This window comes from Lacerta agilis, chromosome 4, assembly GCF_009819535.1.
Source record: "Lacerta agilis isolate rLacAgi1 chromosome 4, rLacAgi1.pri, whole genome shotgun sequence".
In the NCBI taxonomy this organism is placed as follows: Eukaryota; Metazoa; Chordata; class Lepidosauria; order Squamata; family Lacertidae; genus Lacerta; species Lacerta agilis.
The window spans coordinates 72,878,635-72,898,658 of record NC_046315.1 but is presented as its reverse complement, the minus strand read 5'-3'; the positions used below and the strand labels follow the sequence as shown (position 1 = coordinate 72,898,658).

At 41.3% G+C, this 20,024-nt stretch overlaps 1 protein-coding gene across 1 annotated transcript; it reads right to left on the bottom strand.

Annotated features, from left to right (window-relative positions):
• Window positions 1–1,091: 1,091 nt before the first annotated feature.
• Window positions 1,092–18,424, bottom strand: LOC117045981 (acetylserotonin O-methyltransferase-like). Its single transcript, XM_033147612.1, has 9 exons — window positions 17,578–18,424; window positions 16,136–16,310; window positions 15,499–15,673; window positions 8,583–8,712; window positions 8,304–8,372; window positions 4,003–4,121; window positions 2,948–3,088; window positions 1,736–1,858; window positions 1,092–1,503 (listed from the first exon to the last, which is right to left on the bottom strand). The coding sequence occupies exons 2-9, from the start codon at window positions 16,205–16,207 to the stop codon at window positions 1,295–1,297; spliced, it is 1,038 nt and encodes a 345-aa protein (XP_033003503.1). The 5' UTR covers window positions 16,208–16,310; window positions 17,578–18,424; the 3' UTR covers window positions 1,092–1,294.
• Between the last annotated feature and the right edge of the window lie 1,600 nt (window positions 18,425–20,024).

Genomic DNA, 20,024 nt, shown 5'->3' with positions numbered 1-20,024 from the left:
CCAGATTATTAATCAAAGGGAAGGGCAATAACAGATGGACCTCAGAGGGACAGGTGGGGTGCATGGTAATTTGACCCAGAACACCTGATTAAAAATTCACTTAGTAACAAGGGGAGAGTCTGAAGTGGAGGTACGTCGCACATGGTAAGCCAAAGTGTAGCTTACTGGTACTACATAAGCAGGCAGGCTTGTAACTGCTTTGTACCCCCCCCCCCCCGGTCTATTGTACTTCTACACTGGGCTGAGCTTGGCTTAATGTGTTGTCCAAAACTGGGATCATGTTTAAGCTCTCCTCACTAATCCCAAACTGTAGTCAGTTTTGTTGCCATAATTAGGAACTAATGAAGGCAAGAGTTACAAAAGTTGTATATTTTCAGACCTGAGGGCTTTGCGGGGAAGAATTTAACCATTGCAGTTAAAGGTTATTTATATGTTTAAAGCTGTTTCACCCTCCTCTTTGGCCAAAGAGGTTCCCAGAGCAGGTTACATAAGAGGGCCTGCAGGTTTACAGTCAAAAATTCACCACGCGAAAGGAAATTTGCAAGGAGGAAAGAGGAAAACAAACAAACCCTGGCCCCAGTTTTTAAATTTCTAAAGTTCTTATAATGATGGAATGGAGAGTTCAGCAAGGGGAGGAACCAAATGGAGCTACTCTCTCAGGACAGCTTGAATTCCCAGATGTGGTTGGACTACAACTCCCCTCATCCCTAGCTAGCATGACCAGTGGTCAGCGATGATGGGCGTTACAGTTCAACAACATCTGAGGCCTCAACTAAAGAAAGGCTGGGTTAATCAGGAGTGACCTGTGTGGAAAGTTTGAGAAAGGCTTCTCTTGATAGGGTTGGCATCTCTCAAGCCACACAGGTTGGCTGATCATAGCTTGCATATTATCTATATTTATTGTGAAGTATGGATTCGTAGCTCTCATTGTTTCCAGCAGGTTCTGTTTACCAAAAAATCTTGAGTTAATATGGGATACAACCTCTTTCTCTTTCCTGGTTTGGCTCATGTGCTCCTAGGGAAAAAAGGCAAGCAGGGAAATGAAGGTAATAACTACTACTATTACAACGGTGGTTAACATGTAACAAGCTTTATTATTATTCTAGCTTCTCTTAGTATTCAACTATAATGATAAGCAGGAGGGTGGAGGAGCTATTTCCACATGGTGAGGATTTGCAAAAAAGAAAGAAAGAAAGAAAGTATAGCGATTTAGCATGTTCAGTTGTGGCTGCAAAGAATCGGGCTAAAATACATCCGTTCAGTCACGACGCTCACAGAATGTTCTTGGTCAATGTTATTTTCTTCCTAAAATGGCGTCAAAGTGGCCTGTTTTCTTTTGTTGAATCTCCTTAAAGCCAGCAGCATTGAAGAATGCATTGTACTCTGACGGGGTCCGTTCTTTTCCTTGAGTAATAAGCAGCATAACCAAACTATATATTTGAGCTTCCAATGGCCCCGTTCTGTCTTCGGTGAGAACTCTTTCCACTACTAGAACTCCGCCACCTGTTTCAGAAAAGGACATAGAAGATGTATCATTACATATTACACCATTACATATTACAAAGCAGCATGTTACTTTGCCCAAATGTCCTGAGATCAGAAGCTCAAGAAAAAAAGGAACGCAGCTGAGCCAGAGTGGCACATGGACATAAGGGGAAGGGGCCATCGGGAAATCCAAGTGGCTTGGAATGAGAATCAGTTCCCACAGGAAACACCTTTGACACCATACACCTACCAGGCTTGCAGGCTTTGTGCAGTCTGGTTAGCAGTTGCACACACTTCTCATCTCTAAAGCAGTGCAGAATCCTAGCCAAAATATACAGGTCAGCTTCCGGAATTGGATCTTTAAAAAAATCACCTGAAATAAATCAAGTAGCCATCTGGTAAAAGCAGTATCTGAGGGATTACGTCTGCTGTGCTCACTAGGGGGGGGGGTGTTGTGTATTGATTCAAGGGTTATCATATCTGATTACTATTGTCTGTATTCACATTAGGGGAAAGTAACTGCCTTCCTGTTCCAGAAGGAACAGTTACTATTGGTTCATTCAAGTTGCTGCATTTGGATCCTCAGTCTTATTGGTTCCCACCAAAAGGCAGCTTTGTGATTGCTTGAGATTGAGGAAGGGAAAGGAGAATGTGAGCCGCTTTGAGACTCCTTCGGGTAGTGAAAAGCAGGATATCAAATCCAAACTCTTCTTCTTCTTCTTCTTCTTCTTCTTCTTCTTCTTCTTCTTCTTCTTCTCCAAAATGTATCCTCTACTGTCCCTATAAATGTATCTCCGTCTCCTCAGTTCCCCAGTCTTGTTTCTCTGAATAAAGTGTTACATGAAGAAGCTGTCTCCTGCCTGCTCTGTCAGACCTGAAATAACTTGCTGAATCACGATCTCCACGTTACAACAATTCTGACAGAGAGAATACTTAATTTTATCTTTCTCCAATTTGCAGCTATAAGATGAGCACTACTGTCTCCTGGAGCTTCTACTGTGAAGAAGGAAAACTTAGCATAAGAAGAGCTCTGCTGGATCAGGCCCATGGCCCTTCTAGTCCAGCAGCCATAACCAGGACCTGATTACATGCACACTCTCCTCTCCTCTCCTCCTCCTGTGGTTTCAAGTAGCTACTATTCAGGATACTGTCCCTTATTATGGAGGCAGAGTACTGTATAACCATTACAGCTAGTAGCCATTCATAGACTTATCTCTAACAATTTGCCCTTTAGAAACCACCCAATCTGGTGGCCTTCACGGCCTCCTGTGGGAGTGAGTTCTATAGTTCAACTACGTATGTGCTCCCATCAACCCCAGTCAGCATGGTCAGGGATGATGGAAATTGTAGTCCATCCATAACTGAATGGTCACTGGTTCTCAATCCCTGCTTAGTGCATGGCTGTCTTGTCTGTTAGTGGAAGAAAATGATCTAATATATGTAGAATAAAACAACATTTTACCTTCGTGAAAAGTAATTCTGTGTTCCTCTGAGGAGACAAAATGCTTCTTTCCTATTTCCACTACTTCAGGTAGGTCTAAAATGATCACTGTAGAATTTGGATACAATGAAATATATTCCTTTGCGAGGGTACCACTGCTTCCTTAAGAGGGAAACCAAGGGGAAAAAATGAACATGTTGTGCATATCAAAGCTTTTTTCAAAAATTCCTGCGCAAAATTCTAAGATAGCACACCAGACAGGTGGTTGTCCAGTCATTTCATTCAGTGGTAAGTTGGAATGTGCCACTTTTGCAGTTCTGAGGATCTGATAGTTCAGAGCTTGGGTCATGAGTTATTAGGGGGTGAAAGAACAATATTCTACTTGCACAATACAAAGCAAAACATTGTGCTGCAACTCTGTCCTATTTAGCAAGTGCAATGAGAATAAAGTCCAGAGGAATAGGAGAGTGTGCCAGGAAGGAGTGGCCAGAACTAAGGCCAAAACACTTCTTTTCAGTGGACCTAATTGAGACTTTGGTCATTTGAACTCAAGCTCGGTATTTATTACCCCTGCTATGCAAAAATCTCCAAATGAAACCAAACATCAGTGTCTAAAATCCCTGGCAGAGGACAAGAATCCTGAGATCACGTTAAGGGTAGCCAAATTCTGAGCGATTGCCATAAAACTTAGGGAACAAGCTGTGCTATCACAATGATTAAGGCCTTAAATGATAATTTGAGGTTATATTTTAGTGACTAAGTTTTAATTTATATATTTTTAAACTGTTGCTATTTTTGTATTGTCTCTGTTATACCTAACTGCAAATTCAAATGTATCCCTATCGTGTTTTATTACATCCTTCATGTTGTATGTGAGCTGGAACTAGTGTGTGACCGAAATAATAAAATTCACAATTCACGAACTCAAGTCATCTACAGCCCTTCTTCCCACCATAATATACAGTGTTACAGCTCAGGGCAAAATGGGATGGAGCGATGTTTCCTGTTCTACAACAGCAGCCTTATCACTTCAGAGTGCCAGCATAGGAAGACATGTGAGAATTTATAGTACTTACCTCCCACATCACAAACAAGTGGGAAATGAGAGAGATCAAATGCATTCAACACAATTCGACCACACAGACTCCACATCTCACGCATAAACTCCATGAATTCTCGCAAGCCACTCTCTGTTCTAGTAATTGAAAATAGCATTGTCAGTGAACAGAAGGAATATCTTTGAACGGAGGATGGTTCTAAACAGGAGCCGTATTCCACACAATGCTGTTGCTTTTTAGTTGTGTGTGGATTTCCTTTCCTTTTTTCGGCCTCATCCTCCTTTCCCCCATTGATACCAGTGGACAGATCATGATGGGATGTATCCATAATCCATACACTGATTCAAATACTAATACTAATACTACTACTAATACTACTACTAATAATAATAATACATCATTTACTGTAGCTGTGCATCTCACCAGTATTTCAAAACCTCAGGGTTTTTTTTTTAATTACCTTTGACAAAATTCATTTCCCTTGTGATCACATCTGTCCCAGTGAATTGGACAAATAAGACTTCCTCTAACTCTGCTGTGTGTGGCATGACATTGCTAAGAACTTGATTAAGGACTGTTTAGTATGCCCAAACTCTTGCATCTGAATTCCATCTGGATAAACATTGCATATCTATGTTTCCATCCGTGGCCGAATGTGTTATTAAAAATGTAACAATTCCACAGGCTGTGGATTCTAATATATGACCACTTAGAGGAGGAGGAGGAGGAGGAGGAGGAGGAGGAGGAGGAGGAGGAGGAGGAGGAGGAGAAAGCACCCCTCTTCAAACCTGCTCCTATACATGCTCAGTGGAGGCACTGATTTTACTAATGTTTCACATGGAGGGGTTTGGGTGTATTAATTGATGGGCAGAAGCCTATATTACAAGTCATCCTGAGGAATAATTAAGCATTGATCCAGGGCCCCATACAAAAGGAAGGGTTGAAGTCGACTGACTTCTCCTCATTTTTCAAGTGATATACAGTATTATTATATTATATTATATTAATCATTCTATTTTTTATGCTACACTAATATTATATTATATTATATTATATTATATTTTTTAAATTATATATCAATCCCATATTGCGCTACTATTTTTGCTATGTTTTCAATTGCAATAAATAACTTAGAATTCTTTTTACACATTTTTCCTTAACTCCATTTTTTTAGTGACTGGTTTTTGCCCAAGGATAATTTTGGCCATTTGATTATATTCTCTGCAGCCAAAGATGGAGAAGCTCTATACACTCAGCAAAAACAAGACCTGGAGCTGACTGTGGCTCAGATCATCAGCTTCTTATAGCAAAATTCCAGCTTAAACTGAAGAAAGTAGGAAAAACCACTGGGCCAGTAAGATTCAATCTAAATCAAATTCCTTATGAATACACAGTTGAAGTGAAGAACAGGTTCAAGGATTTAGATTTGGTGGATAGAGTACCTGAAGAACTGTGGATGGAGGCTCGTAACATTATACAGGAGACAGCAACGAAAACCATCCCAATGAAAAAGAAATGCAAGAAAGCAAAGTGGCTGTCCAATGAGGCCTTACAAATAGCGGGGGAGAGAAGACAAGCAAAATGCGAGGGAGATCGTGAAAGATACAGGAAATTGAATGCAGATTTCCAAAGAATAGCAAGGAGAGACAAGAGGGCCTTTCTAAACGAGCAATGCAAAGAAATAGAGGAAAATAACAGAATGGGAAAAACCAGAGATTTGTTCAAGAAAATTGGAGATATGAAAGGAACATTTCATACAAAGATTACCACAATTAAGGACAAAAGTGGAAAGGACCTAACAGAAGCAGAAGACATCAAGAAGAGGTGGCAAGAATACACAGAGGAATTATACCAGAAAGATATGGAGGTCTCATACACCCCAGGTAATGTGGTTGCTGACCTTGAGCCAGACATCCTGGAGAGTGAAGTCAAATGGGCCTTAGAAAGCCTTGCTAACAACAAGGCCAGTGGAAGTGATGATATTCCAGCTGAACTATTTAAAATTTTAAAAGAGGATGCTGTTAAGGTGCTACACTCAATATGCCAGCAAGTTTGGAAAACTCAGCAGTGGCCAGAGGATTGGAGAAGATCAGTCTACATCCCAATCCCAAAGAAGGGCAGTGCCAAAGAATGCTCCAACTACCGCACAATTGCACTCATTTCACACGCTAGCAAGGTTATGCTTAAAATTCTACAAGGCAGGCTTAAGCAGTATGTGGACCGAGAACTCCCAGAAGTGCAAGCTGGATTTCGAACGGGCAGAGGAACCAGAGACCAAATTGCAAACATGCGCTGGATTATGGAGAAAGCTAGAGAGTTCCAGAAAAACATCTACTTCTGCTTCATTGACTACACAAAAGCATTTGACTGTGTCGACCACAGCAAACTATGGCAAGTTCTTAAAGAAATGGGAGTGCCGGATCACCTCATTTGTCTCCTGAGAAATCTCTATGTGGGACAAGAAGCTACAGTTAGAACTGGATATGGAACAACTGATTGGTTCAAAATTGGGAAAGGAGTACGACAAGGCTGTATATTGTCTCCCTGCTTATTTAACTTATATGCAGAATTCATCATGCGAAAGGCTGGACTGGATGAATCCCGAGCCGGAATTAAGATTGCCGGAAAAAATATCAACAATCTCAGATATGCTGATGATACTACCTTGATGGCAGAAAGTGAGGAAGAATTAAAGAACCTTTTAATGAGGGTGAAAGAAGAGAGCGCAAAATATGGTCTACAGCTCAACATCAAAAAAACTAAGATAATGGCCACTGGTCCCATCACCTCCTGGCAAATAGAAGGGGAAGAAATGGAGGCAGTGAGAGATTTCACTTTCTTGGGTTCCATGATCACTGCAGATGGTGACAGCAGTCACGAAATTAGAAGACGCCTGCTTCTTGGGAGAAAAGCAATGACAAACCTAGACAGCATCTTAAAAAGCAAAGACATCACCTTGCCGACAAAGGTCCGTATAGTTAAAGCTATGGTTTTCCCAGTAGTAATGTACGGAAGTGAGAGCTGGACCATAAAGAAGGCTGATCGCCGTAGAATTGATGCTTTTGAATTATGGTGCTGGAGGAGACTCTTGAGAGTCCCATGGACTGCAAGAAGATCAAACCTATCCATTCTCAAAGAAATCAGCCCTGAGTGCTCACTAGAAGGACAGATCCTGAAGTTGAGGCTCCAGTACTTTGGCCACCTCATGAGAAGAGAAGACTCCCTAGAAAAGACCCTGATGTTGGGAAAGATGGAGGGCACAAGGAGAAGGGGACGACAGAGGATGAGATGGTTGGACAGTGTTCTCGAAGCTACTAACATGAGTTTGGCCAAACTGCGAGAGGCAGTGAAGGATAGGCGTGCCTGGCGTGCTCTGGTCCATGGGGTCACGAAGAGTCGGACACGACTGAACGACTGAACAACAACAACAATTTTGGCCATGGCAAAAGCTGCTTCTTGGCAGCTTAATTTCATCAGTAGCCCCTGTCCAGGAGTGCCTGGCATGCTCTGGTCCATGGGGTCACAAAGAGTTGGAAATGACTAAACAACTAAACAACAACAAGCCCCTGTCCACATGTTTCAATCCTTCTTTCTCAACTATTTCTCCAACTATCACAATATTCCAACTCAAGGAATTGTTAAATAGCACAGGGCCTCTAATGCCTGTACAGAGTTCCCTCATAATGAGCAAGTGGGGATGTCTGTTGACATGTCTGAGCACACATTGACCTCTGGATTGTGGAAAACTGCACTGAAGGAGTGATAAGACTCAGAAAAGGCTATTTGCTATGACTGGAAGCAGTTCTGCTTCAGCATCGGAGAATAGTGGAGGTAAACAAGGCAGGGTCTTCACAACTAGTCTGTTAGGGTGCCAACTTGAATAAACTATAGAGTGATCACATGATAACTGATCACATGATGCAGTCCATACACATCATTTGAATGGGAATGTCCATCAACTTGGGGGGGGCTGCCCACTCAAGTATTTTATTGTGGGGGCTGAAGCTCCCACAGCCCCCAGGAGTTGCCTCCTATGTAGTTTGTGTAATGTAAGACCTGGTAGCAAGGAATCTAATTTTAGACATCATGCTTAAACAAAACAAACAACAAAAAACCAGGAACCCAAGTCTGGCATGTAGTAAGAGATCTCCCAATATCATTAAAGATAACTATCAGAGAGGGGAGAAAGCAACATTGGATAGAAAAATACTGGAAAGGTGAATACAAGTTAGCAATAGGTTTCCCACAAATTGCAAAGGGAAAGTTTTGCCCATTCTTTAAAAAGAAAGAAGATCTAGAAAAATACAAATTTTCTGTACCTGTACATAGCCTCATAGAAATTGTTTGTAGAACTGTCACTTAATCTATACGTCTGAGCCTTTCCTTCCCTGAAACAGAATATTTGTTTTAGTTTACGAAAAAATGAGCCTCATAACTACAGAATTAAAATTCAGACTCTTCAACAAAACAACTAAACCAAGTGCACTACTCATACAATTACATGTGTTGTCAAAGCTGCGTCTAACCAACACAGGTATGTTTATTTGTAATGTCTGTGAGTTTTACCATTTTATTACCCGTTTTATCAGTCTCCTCACCTCACAGCATCAGCCAGGTGCTGTGCTCTCGTATAGGCAAATTCAGCATTGAACTTCAAGGAATAATACTGAGTCTTTGGGCTTCTTTTGCCAAGGTAGAGATTGGCAAGGTCGGTATTTCCATAAAGCGCTTAAAATGAAGGGGACAAAAGATTAATGTTTTCACATCTCTGTGCAAAGCCCCTTTCCCTCCCCAATTCTGCAGGGACAAAATGCTTGAAACAAGGATAATGAGGCAGAAGACACATTTCTATGATTCCACAGCATGCTGCCCTCATTGTAAAAAAGTGCAACACCAAGACTGCAACTCTCCAGCTTCTCTTCCAGAGAAAAGTATGGAAAGACTAGGCCTCCACCTGCTGGCAGTGGAACATCAGGGTGCAAAGCTACCACTAGGAGTGGCCATTCTGACACCTGGAGCGAATTATTAGAAATCTATGAACAGCAGGCAACTTTGTTCCACTGTAACATCTAAGTCAGGAGGACAGACTCTGAATGTCCTGAGCTGCACTGGTGCTTAGTGACCTGCACTAGTTGCCTATTTGCTACTGAGCTTTTGTACTGACATTTGTAAAAAAAACTAGGTACCAGCACATCTAACAGACCATCTCTCCTGCTATGGGACAAATCACCCTTTACAATCATGGAAGGAGTGCCACCTGCAAACCTACTGGAAAAAATCCCTTTCTGGTTATAGCACCTGCCTTCTGGAATGCTCCCCAAAGAGAGATACGGTACGTTTTTAGGAGACATGCTTCAAATGTCTCCTAAAACCTCAGATGTTTCCCTAGTTTTATTTGGATGCTACTCTGTTCAGTTGCTGGCTTGATGGTTTAAATTGCTTTTTAAATTCTTTTAATTAATTAAAAAAATTGAAATAGCTCCAAGAACACTGTCAGATCATAACTCTATAGTAATGGAGATTCAAAAAGACAGTCATTCCACCTTCAGGTGGTGTCTAAATGAAGAAATTTTGGATGATAAAGTCTTCTTAGAAAAGACAAAAAAGATAGTAAGAGAATATTTCGAACAAAATTGGAATAATGGAACCAAACTCCAAACAGTCTGGGACTCTAGTAAGGCAGTCATGAGAGGCCTGTTTATTCAACAAAATTAAATCAGAAAGAAAGTAAGAAAGAAAAGAAAGAAGGAAATCTTAAATGAATTAGCAGAGAAAGAACAGGAATTAATAAGAACACCAAATAAAGAAACAACAAAACTGGCAATAAAATTATTACAATCACAGTATTCTATGTTAATCAATGAGGAAATTAGCATGAAAAATTAAGAAAACAAAAAAGACTCCTGGCATGGCAACTGAGACAATGTAAACAAAAAAAATAATATTGATAGGATAAAGCTTAACAGTAGAACAACTGAGAAAACAAAAGAAATAAGGGAAGCCTCTGCAAAATATTTTTCAGATCTTAAAAAAAAGGGAAGGGGACCAGAGAGGAAGGTGCTGATAGAAGTTTATGTAAAAAATAGTAATCTCCCCAAGATAACAGAGGATCAAATGGGGATTTAAAATATTGAAATATCGTTGCAGGAAATAACAGAAGCAATAAATAAAGCAAAGGCAGGGAAGTCTCCAGGACCAGATGGAATAACAGCTAAATAGTATAAAAAACTGAGTGACCAGCTTGTGAACCCATCAAAGATATTATGAACGAAGTCCTAAAAACAGGTGAAGTCCCAGAAACATGGAAAGAGGCTTATATAACTTTGATACCAAAACAAGATTCAGATGTAACATTGGTTTAAAAAAAACAAACTACAGGCCTATATCATTATTAAATAATGATTACAAATTGTTTGCATTTGTTTTGGCAAATAGATTGAATTTTTTTAAAGACCTTATTCATTATGATCAATCTGGATTTCTTCCAGCTAGGCAACTAAAAGATAATATTAGAAATGTATTAAATATTATAGAATACCTGGAAGTGAGAAATAAGAAGAAAGCAGCGCTGATGTTTATAGATGCAGAGAAAGCATTTGATAATGTTTCATGGGACTTCATGAAGAAGGTGATGGAGGAAATGGGATTTGGAATAAACTTTAATGGGTGATAACAAACAAATGTAGTATACAAAAGGGAATAAGACAAGGATGTCCGTTGTCACCACTGTTATTCATTCTGGTACTGGAAGTACTGGCAAGAAGAGTGAGAGAGGATAAAGAAAAATTAGGAATAAAAGTAAAGAAAAGTGAGCACAAGTTGAAAGCCTTTGCAGATGATTTGGTAATCACGGTTACAGGTGGGTAGCCGTGTTGGTCTGCCATAGTCAAAACAAAATCGAAAATTCTTTCTAGTAGCACCTTAGAGACCAACTGAGTTTGTTCCTGGTATGAGCTTTCGTGTGCATGCACACTTCTTCAGATACACTGAAACAGAAGTCACCAGATCCTTAAATACAGTGGGGGAGTGGGGAGGGGTATTACTCAGAAGGGTGGTGGGAATGGGTGATAGGCTGATAAGTGTGGAAAACCTGTTGACGACTCTAAACGGCTGCAATTAGTCTAGCAGGGGAAGGCAAGGGGTGAGATGGCTAAAGATGGCTTTGTTATGTATAATGAGATAAGAATCCAATGTCTTTGTTCAAACCAGGTTTCTCCATGGTTTTAAGTTTGGTGATTAGTTGCAATTCAGCCACTTCTCTTTCCAGTCTATTTCTGAAATTTCTTTGTATTAAGACAGCTACTTTGAGATCTTTTATAGAATGTCCTGGGAGATTGAAGTGTTCTCCTACTGGTTTCTCTGTCTTGTGATTCCTGATATCAGATTTATGTCCATTTATCCTTTGGCGTAGGGTTTGGCCTGTTTGTCCAATATAGAGAGCTGAAGGGCACTGTTGGCATTTGATTGCATACACAATGTTGGAAGATGAGCAATTAAATAGTCCTGAGATGGTGTGTTTGATGTTGTTGGGACCAGTAATGGTGTTATCCGGGTTTATGTGGCAGCAAAGTTGGCATCTGGGTTTATTGCAGGCTCTGGTACCAGTGTCCATGTTGAGTCCTGTTTTTGAATTATTGTGGGTGAGGAGCTGTTTGAGATTGGGTGGCTGTTTGTATGCGATGAAGGGTCTTCCTCCCAGAGCTTGAGAAAGAGAACTGTCATTGTCTAGGAGAGGTTGTAGATCTCTGATGATGCGTTGTACTGTTTTAACTTGGGAGCTGTATGTGATGACTAGTGGTGTTTTGTTATTTTCTTTTTTGGGTCTGTCTTGCAGCAAGTTCTCTCTGGGTATCAGTCTGGCTCTGTCGATCTGTTGTTTAACTTCATCAGGTGGATATTTTAGTTCTAAAAAGGTTTGCTGTAGATCTCTTAGGTGAGAGTCTCTGTCTGTAGAGTTGGAACAGATGCGGCTGTAACGTAGGGCCTGGCTATATACAAGCTATAAGGAACACCATTTCAGATAAAACCACAGCAGACTTTGCTACGAAACTCTGTCATTTTGTCCTTACCCACAACAACTTCAAATTTGGTGAGGACCTGTTCCTTCAGATCAACGGCACAGCAATGGGCACCCGCATGGCCCCACAGTATGCCAACATCTTCATGGCAGATTTAGAACAACGTTTCCTAAACTCCTACCCACTCAAACCTCTCTTGTACCTGCGTTACATTGATGATATTTTTATTATCTGGACACATGGTCAACAGACCCTGGACACCTTCCACAAGACATTCAATGACTTTCACCCCACCATCAACCTAACTATGAACCAATCTATGCAAGAAATACACTTTTTGGACACTACTATAAAAATACAGGATGGACACATAGACACCACCTTATACCGTAAACCAACTGACCGACAAACATATCTACATGCTTCTAGCTACCATCCCAAACATACCAAACAATCCATTGTATATAGCCAGGCCCTACGTTACAGCCGCATCTGTTCCAACTCTACAGACAGAGACTCTCACCTAAGAGATCTACAGCAAACCTTTTTAGAACTAAAATATCCACCTGATGAAGTTAAACAACAGATCGACAGAGCCAGACTGATACCCAGAGAGAACTTGCTGCAAGACAGACCCAAAAAAGAAAATAACAAAACACCACTAGTCATCACATACAGCTCCCAAGTTAAAACAGTACAACGCATCATCAGAGATCTACAACCTCTCCTAGACAATGACAGTTCTCTTTCTCAAGCTCTGGGAGGAAGACCCTTCATCGCATACAAACAGCCACCCAATCTCAAACAGCTCCTCACCCACAATAATTCAAAAACAGGACTCAACATGGACACTGGTACCAGAGCCTGCAATAAACCCAGATGCCAACTTTGCTGCCACATAAACCCGGATAACACCATTACTGGTCCCAACAACATCAAACACACCATCTCAGGACTATTTAATTGCTCATCTTCCAACATTGTGTATGCAATCAAATGCCAACAGTGCCCTTCAGCTCTCTATATTGGACAAACAGGCCAAACCCTACGCCAAAGGATAAATGGACATAAATCTGATATCAGGAATCACAAGACAGAGAAACCAGTAGGAGAACACTTCAATCTCCCAGGACATTCTATAAAAGATCTCAAAGTAGCTGTCTTAATACAAAGAAATTTCAGAAATAGACTGGAAAGAGAAGTGGCTGAATTGCAACTAATCACCAAACTTAAAACCATGGAGAAACCTGGTTTGAACAAAGACATTGGATTCTTATCTCATTATACATAACAAAGCCATCTTTAGCCATCTCACCCCTTGCCTTCCCCTGCTAGACTAATTGCAGCCGTTTAGAGTCGTCAACAGGTTTTCCACACTTATCAGCCTATCACCCATTCCCACCACCCTTCTGAGTAATACCCCTCCCCACTCCCCCACTGTATTTAAGGATCTGGTGACTTCTGTTTCAGTGTATCTGAAGAAGTGTGCATGCACACGAAAGCTCATACCAGGAACAAACTCAGTTGGTCTCTAAGGTGCTACTAGAAAGAATTTTGGTAATCACGGTAAAAGATCCAGAAAATTCTCTCCCAAAGGTAATGAATATAATACAAGAGTTTGGACAAGTGGCAGGATTTAAATTAAATAAAAGTAAGACCAAGCTGTTATTAAAAAACATTAAAGAACAAGAAAGGAAATTAAAATTGAAAGAATATGAAGAAATAAAAGAACTTCTTCAAAGTTGGTTGCACAATAGACAGCTAAAGGATATTGTCAGGGAACTGCCCTCGGCCCCACAAGAGGTCTCGCTGATGTACAGAGAGCCCAGACACCTCCTCAGCAACGATACATCTCCCAGCGGGCAAAGTGACTCCTCCTCTGGTGGGGAAGGGCAGGGAACCAGCAGTCCGGAGAGGCAGCAGCTTGAGGATGTTGCTGAGAGCCAAAGCGCCTCCCACAACATTCGTTTAGAGGGGAGCACTCTACTTCCGTCGCCCCAGTTACACAGGGGGGGGGGTGAAAAGGAGACAGGGGAGGAGGCACCTGGGGATGCCGAAATTCCTTTGTTGGGGTCACAGCCAAAAACCGGCACTCCGGGATTCTGCTAGTGACTAGGACGGTCATGTTTTTCTATTTCTCTACACTGTAATGACCGTTCCCCACATCAAATGGGGTGCACATTTTGCGTGGTCGCGCACAACAGCCAGCATCCCAGAGCAGCTCCTGGTAATTCGGGCTGCCTTCACCTTCCCAGGCTGGATACCTGTGGTCTCCGCCTACACAGTCAGCCGCCCAATCCCGCCTGGGGGAGTTGTCCCTCTGGATTGGCCAGGTAGGGGGAGGGAACACAGTCCAACACAATAGAAGGTTTTACATACCTAGGAGTACCAATAAACTGTTAAAAGACAGTTGGGACTCATGCTTGGTTACTCATGTGCAACCGCCAGGCAGATCTGACAGCTATTTTCAAAGAGGACAACAAGAGAGGATTTTCATATACGGTTTCCAAATTCCAAAAGGAGGTGATAGAAAAAAAACTCCAAATTATTTTTTAAAAAGGCATATAATAGTCTTTTGGAATGGGAAACTAAAGATGAAGAATAAAGTCAGTAATGCTATAATGGGCACAAGATATAGGTCACAATATACAGTTCGAAGACTGGATAAAACTGTGGAAAGTAAATTTGAAATTTATGGACTGTATATTGTTGAAAGAGAATTATATGAAGATGATGTATACATGGTATGTTTCACCGGTCAAATTAGCAAAAATGTATAAAAATGAACAGAAGGAGTGTTGGAGGTGTGAGGCTGAAGGTACTTTTTACCATATGTGGTGGAATTGTAAGAATGTAAAAATGTATTGGGAAATGATATACAATGAACTGAAAAAAATATTTAAAATAGTATTTGTTAAGCAACCAGAAGACTTCCTGTTGTGTATTTTAGGTCAAGATCTGCCGAAAGAGAAGAGGACATTATTTATGTATGCTACTATGGAGGCAAGAATATTTATAGCACAAAACCGGATGACTGCAGAGATTCCAACAAAAGAAAAATGGCAAGAAAAACGGATGAACTATGCAGAACTGGCGAATCTAATGGATAGACTACAAGAAAAGGACAACAGTGACTTTGAAAAAGAGTGGGAACCTTTTACATTACATTTGCAGAAACAAACAAAGAACATTGACTCGATGGCAGGATTTAAATAAACATTCACATTTTTATTGATAAAGAACAATTAATGTGATGAAGGAATGATAAAGTAGATTGTATAAAACAACAGTATCCAGTATAATAAGGAGGCAACAAACCAGAAATGGAAGCTGAGGAAAGTCCGGGAGGGAGGAGGTGATGATGTGTAATATCTCTGTTATTAATAGGAAATGTTTGTAATGATAGAAAAGAAAATTAATTTTAAAAAAATAAAAGATTTTTAATGTTATTTGGACTTTATAGTGTTGGTTAAATTTCCAAATAAAGAATAAATACTTTGGTTGTCCTTTGTCTCCACTCTCAGGTACTTGTAGCCAACACAGGCGTCCAGCAGCCTCTCCATCCCAAAGGGACTGGTACCCAGACGTTCGGCAATAGTCACTGAAGTCAACGGTTCCTTGGACTCCATCAGTAGATCAAATACACCAAGATCAGAGGCGGTAAACATAATCTGGATCCAAAAAGGAGTGAGGGAGTACACAAGGAAAGAATTCAAAATGGTCTATACTTACAAATGTTCTAAAAGGAATGAAATGCTTTTGAAACACAAAAAAGATTATAATACAGTTCAAGTCCATTTGAAGTGCAGAAATAAAGATAGGACATAGGTGTTTAAGGCAAGTTAATTTTAAATTATTGCTGTATCCCACTTGTGCTCCGGGCGGGTACCATACATAGACTCACAGTTCTTCTCATTTTCTTATTAAAACATTCAAGTGACATTAACAATATTTGAAGTTGCTGTGTTTCTTTATGCTGGGTTGATCCCTATAACTGCCTTGCCATTTAAAGACATTTTTTATTCTACACAGGAATTTGCTATACAAGAATTTGATTCTACACAAGTTTCAATTTACAATTTGAAAGTTTCAAAGTCCTGGCAAGTATTAAATTTTGCAGACAATACTTTTACCTTTGGTATGAGAAATGCATGCTGATCCAGAAATAACATTTTCAAAGCTTCAGCCTCTTCTGTAGTACTCATTCTTCTTTACTGCTCTGTCCGAGACCTCACAGTCTTCCTATGATGAGCAAGTTGCTTTTGGAAGAAAGAGCGCTCTGCTTGCGGTACTTTTATTCAGAATTCACTGAAAATGAATTGACAATAAATAAGTCTAGATAAACGACAATGAACTTTGCAAATGACTGAGGACAGAGATGTTTGTGCGAAAGGCATATGTGGAAATAGATTTCTTTCTCACAAGTGCAAGAGGAAGAAAGTACCTGGAAATTGTTGACTTTGCCTACATGAGTAAAAGTGATACCAGAACCTGACAAGTGAGGTAAAATCAACTGTTGTCTGGAAATGCACAATTAAAAAGTTATTGGAGAATGTTAATCAGAAGAGAGACCAGGTGGTTTGGAGAAAACGCTCTTGCTGAAATGAGGCGATTTGTAAATTTTTAAAATACAGAAACACATTAACAAAGAAGTGTCACATGCAAGTCACATAGTAGGAACCATTTTTGCGTCCAAATCAACAGTGTGAATGGAAAAATTCCCAATAAGTTCACTAAAGAACTCACTTCTGAAAATGAGGGGACTACCCAGCCCTCACAATAGAGTGTGTAGCTTACCTGAGAAGCAGCATCCGGCTCCAGAGCTGCTCCCACCCTCCACTCCCTCAATTAACGCTTACTTTGCAGGTTAACATTTTTCCCACAGGCACACAGGCATGCAGGCGTGGCTATGCCAAGGCCGCTGTTGAAGGGCCGGAAAGGAATTTCCCTGCACTGGCAGGTTTCGCTTTTCCCGTAGCAATTTGTCACAACTTAGGTGGTTTCATCCTTAAGCGGAATATTTAGTCATCTTCCTAAATGGGGTGTGGGGCGCTGACTCCACGCCCCCAGGGTGGCGGCGATAACAGGGTTCCCCGTTAAAAGGGTATTGGGGGGAGGCATTGTCCATGCGTCAAGAAGTTGTCATTGTTCTCCCCACCAGTGGCGGCAAAACGGGGGAGGGGCGGGCTCCCTGCTTGAACACACGTTCTCCAGAGCTAGTCCAATCCCCACACATTCTAGATAATCCTGACGTTTCCCAGATCCCCGGCCGGGGGCTGGGAAGGATAAACACCCAATGCCTGAGCCAAGATCTCCCTACATCATAGTTGGCAATTTTAATCCCATAGCATGTTGTCTTGTGTCATTATTCCGCTCGGGGGTCGCCTAGGGTTTGGGGGACTCTGCCTGTCCACGCAATGAAAGCATCCATGACAGGAGGCCACCCAAGCTCTGCTTAAAAACCTCCAAGGAAGGAGAGTCCACAACCTCCCAAGGGAGTCCGTTCCACTGTCGAACAGCTCTTACTTTTAGTTTTCCCTCACACACCAAGACTTTGCAAATTCTAGAAACATACCTGGAATGCCACCTTCTGGCTTCGTCTCTTGAGCACCTATCAAATCAGTTTATGGGGAAGTTGGGCTACGGGCTGAATGCTTGTTTCCTACCCCAACCTGCAGCCTTGCTTTAGTTCTTCTGCAGCCCAAAGAGATTTTGTACGTTCCGACAGCTCCCAAGGAAATCTACAGCTAACTGAAAAGGGATGCCTGCTTGGGACTGATACCAGGAGGGAGCCTGAGGTGTAAGAACGGTCACCATGCCTAACTGAAAGGGCTAAATCGGGCCCAGCTTGGCTTTGTCAAGGCTAACATAGATTAAGTAACAGAGGGATGTCAACATCAAGGGGCTTTTCAGAGGAAGAGGAGCAAGTGTGACCCAGAGCGACCCTTGGTTGTGGAAAGAGGGAACATTTTAAGGGAACATTTTCAAATCCCAGGCAGTAAGCAGGCAGGACAGACAGCTTCCAAGGTTCTGAAATTACAAACCTGAACCCCCTGATGGAGTTCTGGGCTAAATGGGGACTTGGTCTGTTGGCAGGTATGTGCTCCAGTTCGTTCTGGGCAGTGGGTGGATGCAGACCATGACAGATAGCTGGCATACGGTGCTTATCCCATTTGCCTCATGCTGTTGCAAAGGCCAGCGAGGTTATCAAGCATAACTCCCTTGCAGAAGAAGAGAGAAGGTTGACTTGCAGAATTTTCTCCCTTGCAGAAGAAGAGAGTTTAACTTCCTTGCAGGATATGGCTGATTAGCAGAATAATTCAAAGTTGTCTGTTGCTATTTCACACTCGCTCTGGATATATAAGGTCCTCAATTTTTTTTTATTTTTTGTTCACTAGCCTGGCTTACTGGCACTACACAAGCAGGCAGGTTTGTAGCTGTTTGTAACCCCCCCCCCAAATCTATTTTACTCCTGCATTGGGCTGAGCTTGGCTTAATGTGTTGTCCAAAGCTTTGATCATGTTTAAGCTCTCCTCACTAATCCCGAGCTGTAGCCATTTTTGTTCTTTGCCACTGTTGCCATAATTAGAAACTAATGAAGGCAAGAGTTACAAAAGTTGTATACATTCGGACCTGGGGCTTTGCAGGGAAGAATCTAACCACCGCAGTTAAAGGTTTTTTTATATGTTTAAAGCTGTTTTAAACTCCTCTTTAGCCAAATAAGTTCTCAGAGTGGGTTGCTTAAGAGGGCCTGCAGATTTACAGTCAAAAATTCACCTCACAAAAGGAAAGTTTGCAGGGAGGGAAGAGGAAAACCAACCAACCTGGGCCCTGGTTTTTAAATTTCTATAGTTCTTATAATGATGGTTGGAGAGTTCAGCAAGGTGAGGAACTAAATGGAGCTACTCTCTGAGGACAGCTTGAATTCCCAGATGTGGCTGGACTTCATCTACCCTCATCCCTAGCTAGCATGACCGGTGGTCAGCAATGATGGGCGTTATAGTTCAACAACATCGGAGGCCTCAACTAAAGAAAGGCTAGGTTAGTCAGGAGTGACCTGTGTGGAAAGTTTGAGAAAGGCTTCTGTTACTAGGGTTGGCATCTCTCAAGCCACACAGGTTGGCTGATCATAGCTTGCATATTATCTATATTTATTTTGAAGTATGGATTAGTAGTGAAGAGAGAGAGTTTTTATTTTCTAGTTTATAAGTCTTTCTGTGAACCAAGCTTTTTTAAAGCTTTCTATGTTAACAGCATGCCTCATTCCTTAATGAAGCGGGGGGGGGCTTCCTCCCCCTTCTCCTCCTCTTATCTCTTTCTCCTGGTACTGCCTGGCAGTGGAGGATTCTTTTTGGCTAGAGCTTTCAACTTTCTCTGAACTGAAAGTCAGTCTTTTTTTTTTAGTGGCTCAGAGCTGCGCATTCAGCTCTCTCTGAGGGACAGTCTCTGAGCCTCACTGGAGAGAGAGAGAGAGCTTTTAATTTTGAGCTGGATTTTCTGGGCTGAAAATCTTATTTTTTGGAAAAGAGAGTTTCCCCTGGAGACCCTCCTTCTCCCTGAATACAGGTAGGTTCATCTTCTGAAAGACAGTCTTTTAATTTGCTACCAAGGAGAGACTCCTTCTTTGGAGGTCCTTAAGCAGAGGCTTGACAGCCATCTGTCAGGAATGCTTTGATGGCGTTTCCTGCTTGGCAGGGGGTTGGACTGGATGGCCCTTGTGGTCTCTTCCAACCCTATGATTCTATTCTATGATTCTATATTGGAAACCTTCCCTGGATAGCTTGATGTAAGTTTCTCTTAAGCCCTTTAAACTGATCTTCCTTCTCCTGCTTTTTAAGCCTTATTAAGCTGAGATTCTCTCTCTCTCTCTCTAATGTTTTTTAAGTTCTTTTATTTGACATGTAGCTTCTACAATTGTTTGCTTATCTGAGTTTGTGAAACTGTAGCCCCTTTATTTGATACTATTTGCCTGGCCTTTTTTTATATTTCTATGTTATTGGTATAAAAAATTAGCTTTCTCTG

Excerpts from the sequence above, each read along its gene's own strand:
- LOC117045981 (XM_033147612.1), bottom strand. The coding sequence starts at position 16,207 with ATGAGTACTACAGAAGAGGCTGAAGCTTTGAAAATGTTATTTCTGGAT. Across the intron at positions 8,373-8,582 it reads CACCTGGCTGATGCTGTGAG|GGAAGGAAAGGCTCAGACGT; the intron begins GTGAGGAGACTG and ends ATTCTGTTTCAG. Across the intron at positions 3,089-4,002 it reads ACTTGTTTGTGATGTGGGAG|GAAGCAGTGGTACCCTCGCA; the intron begins GTAAGTACTATA and ends TTCCCTCTTAAG.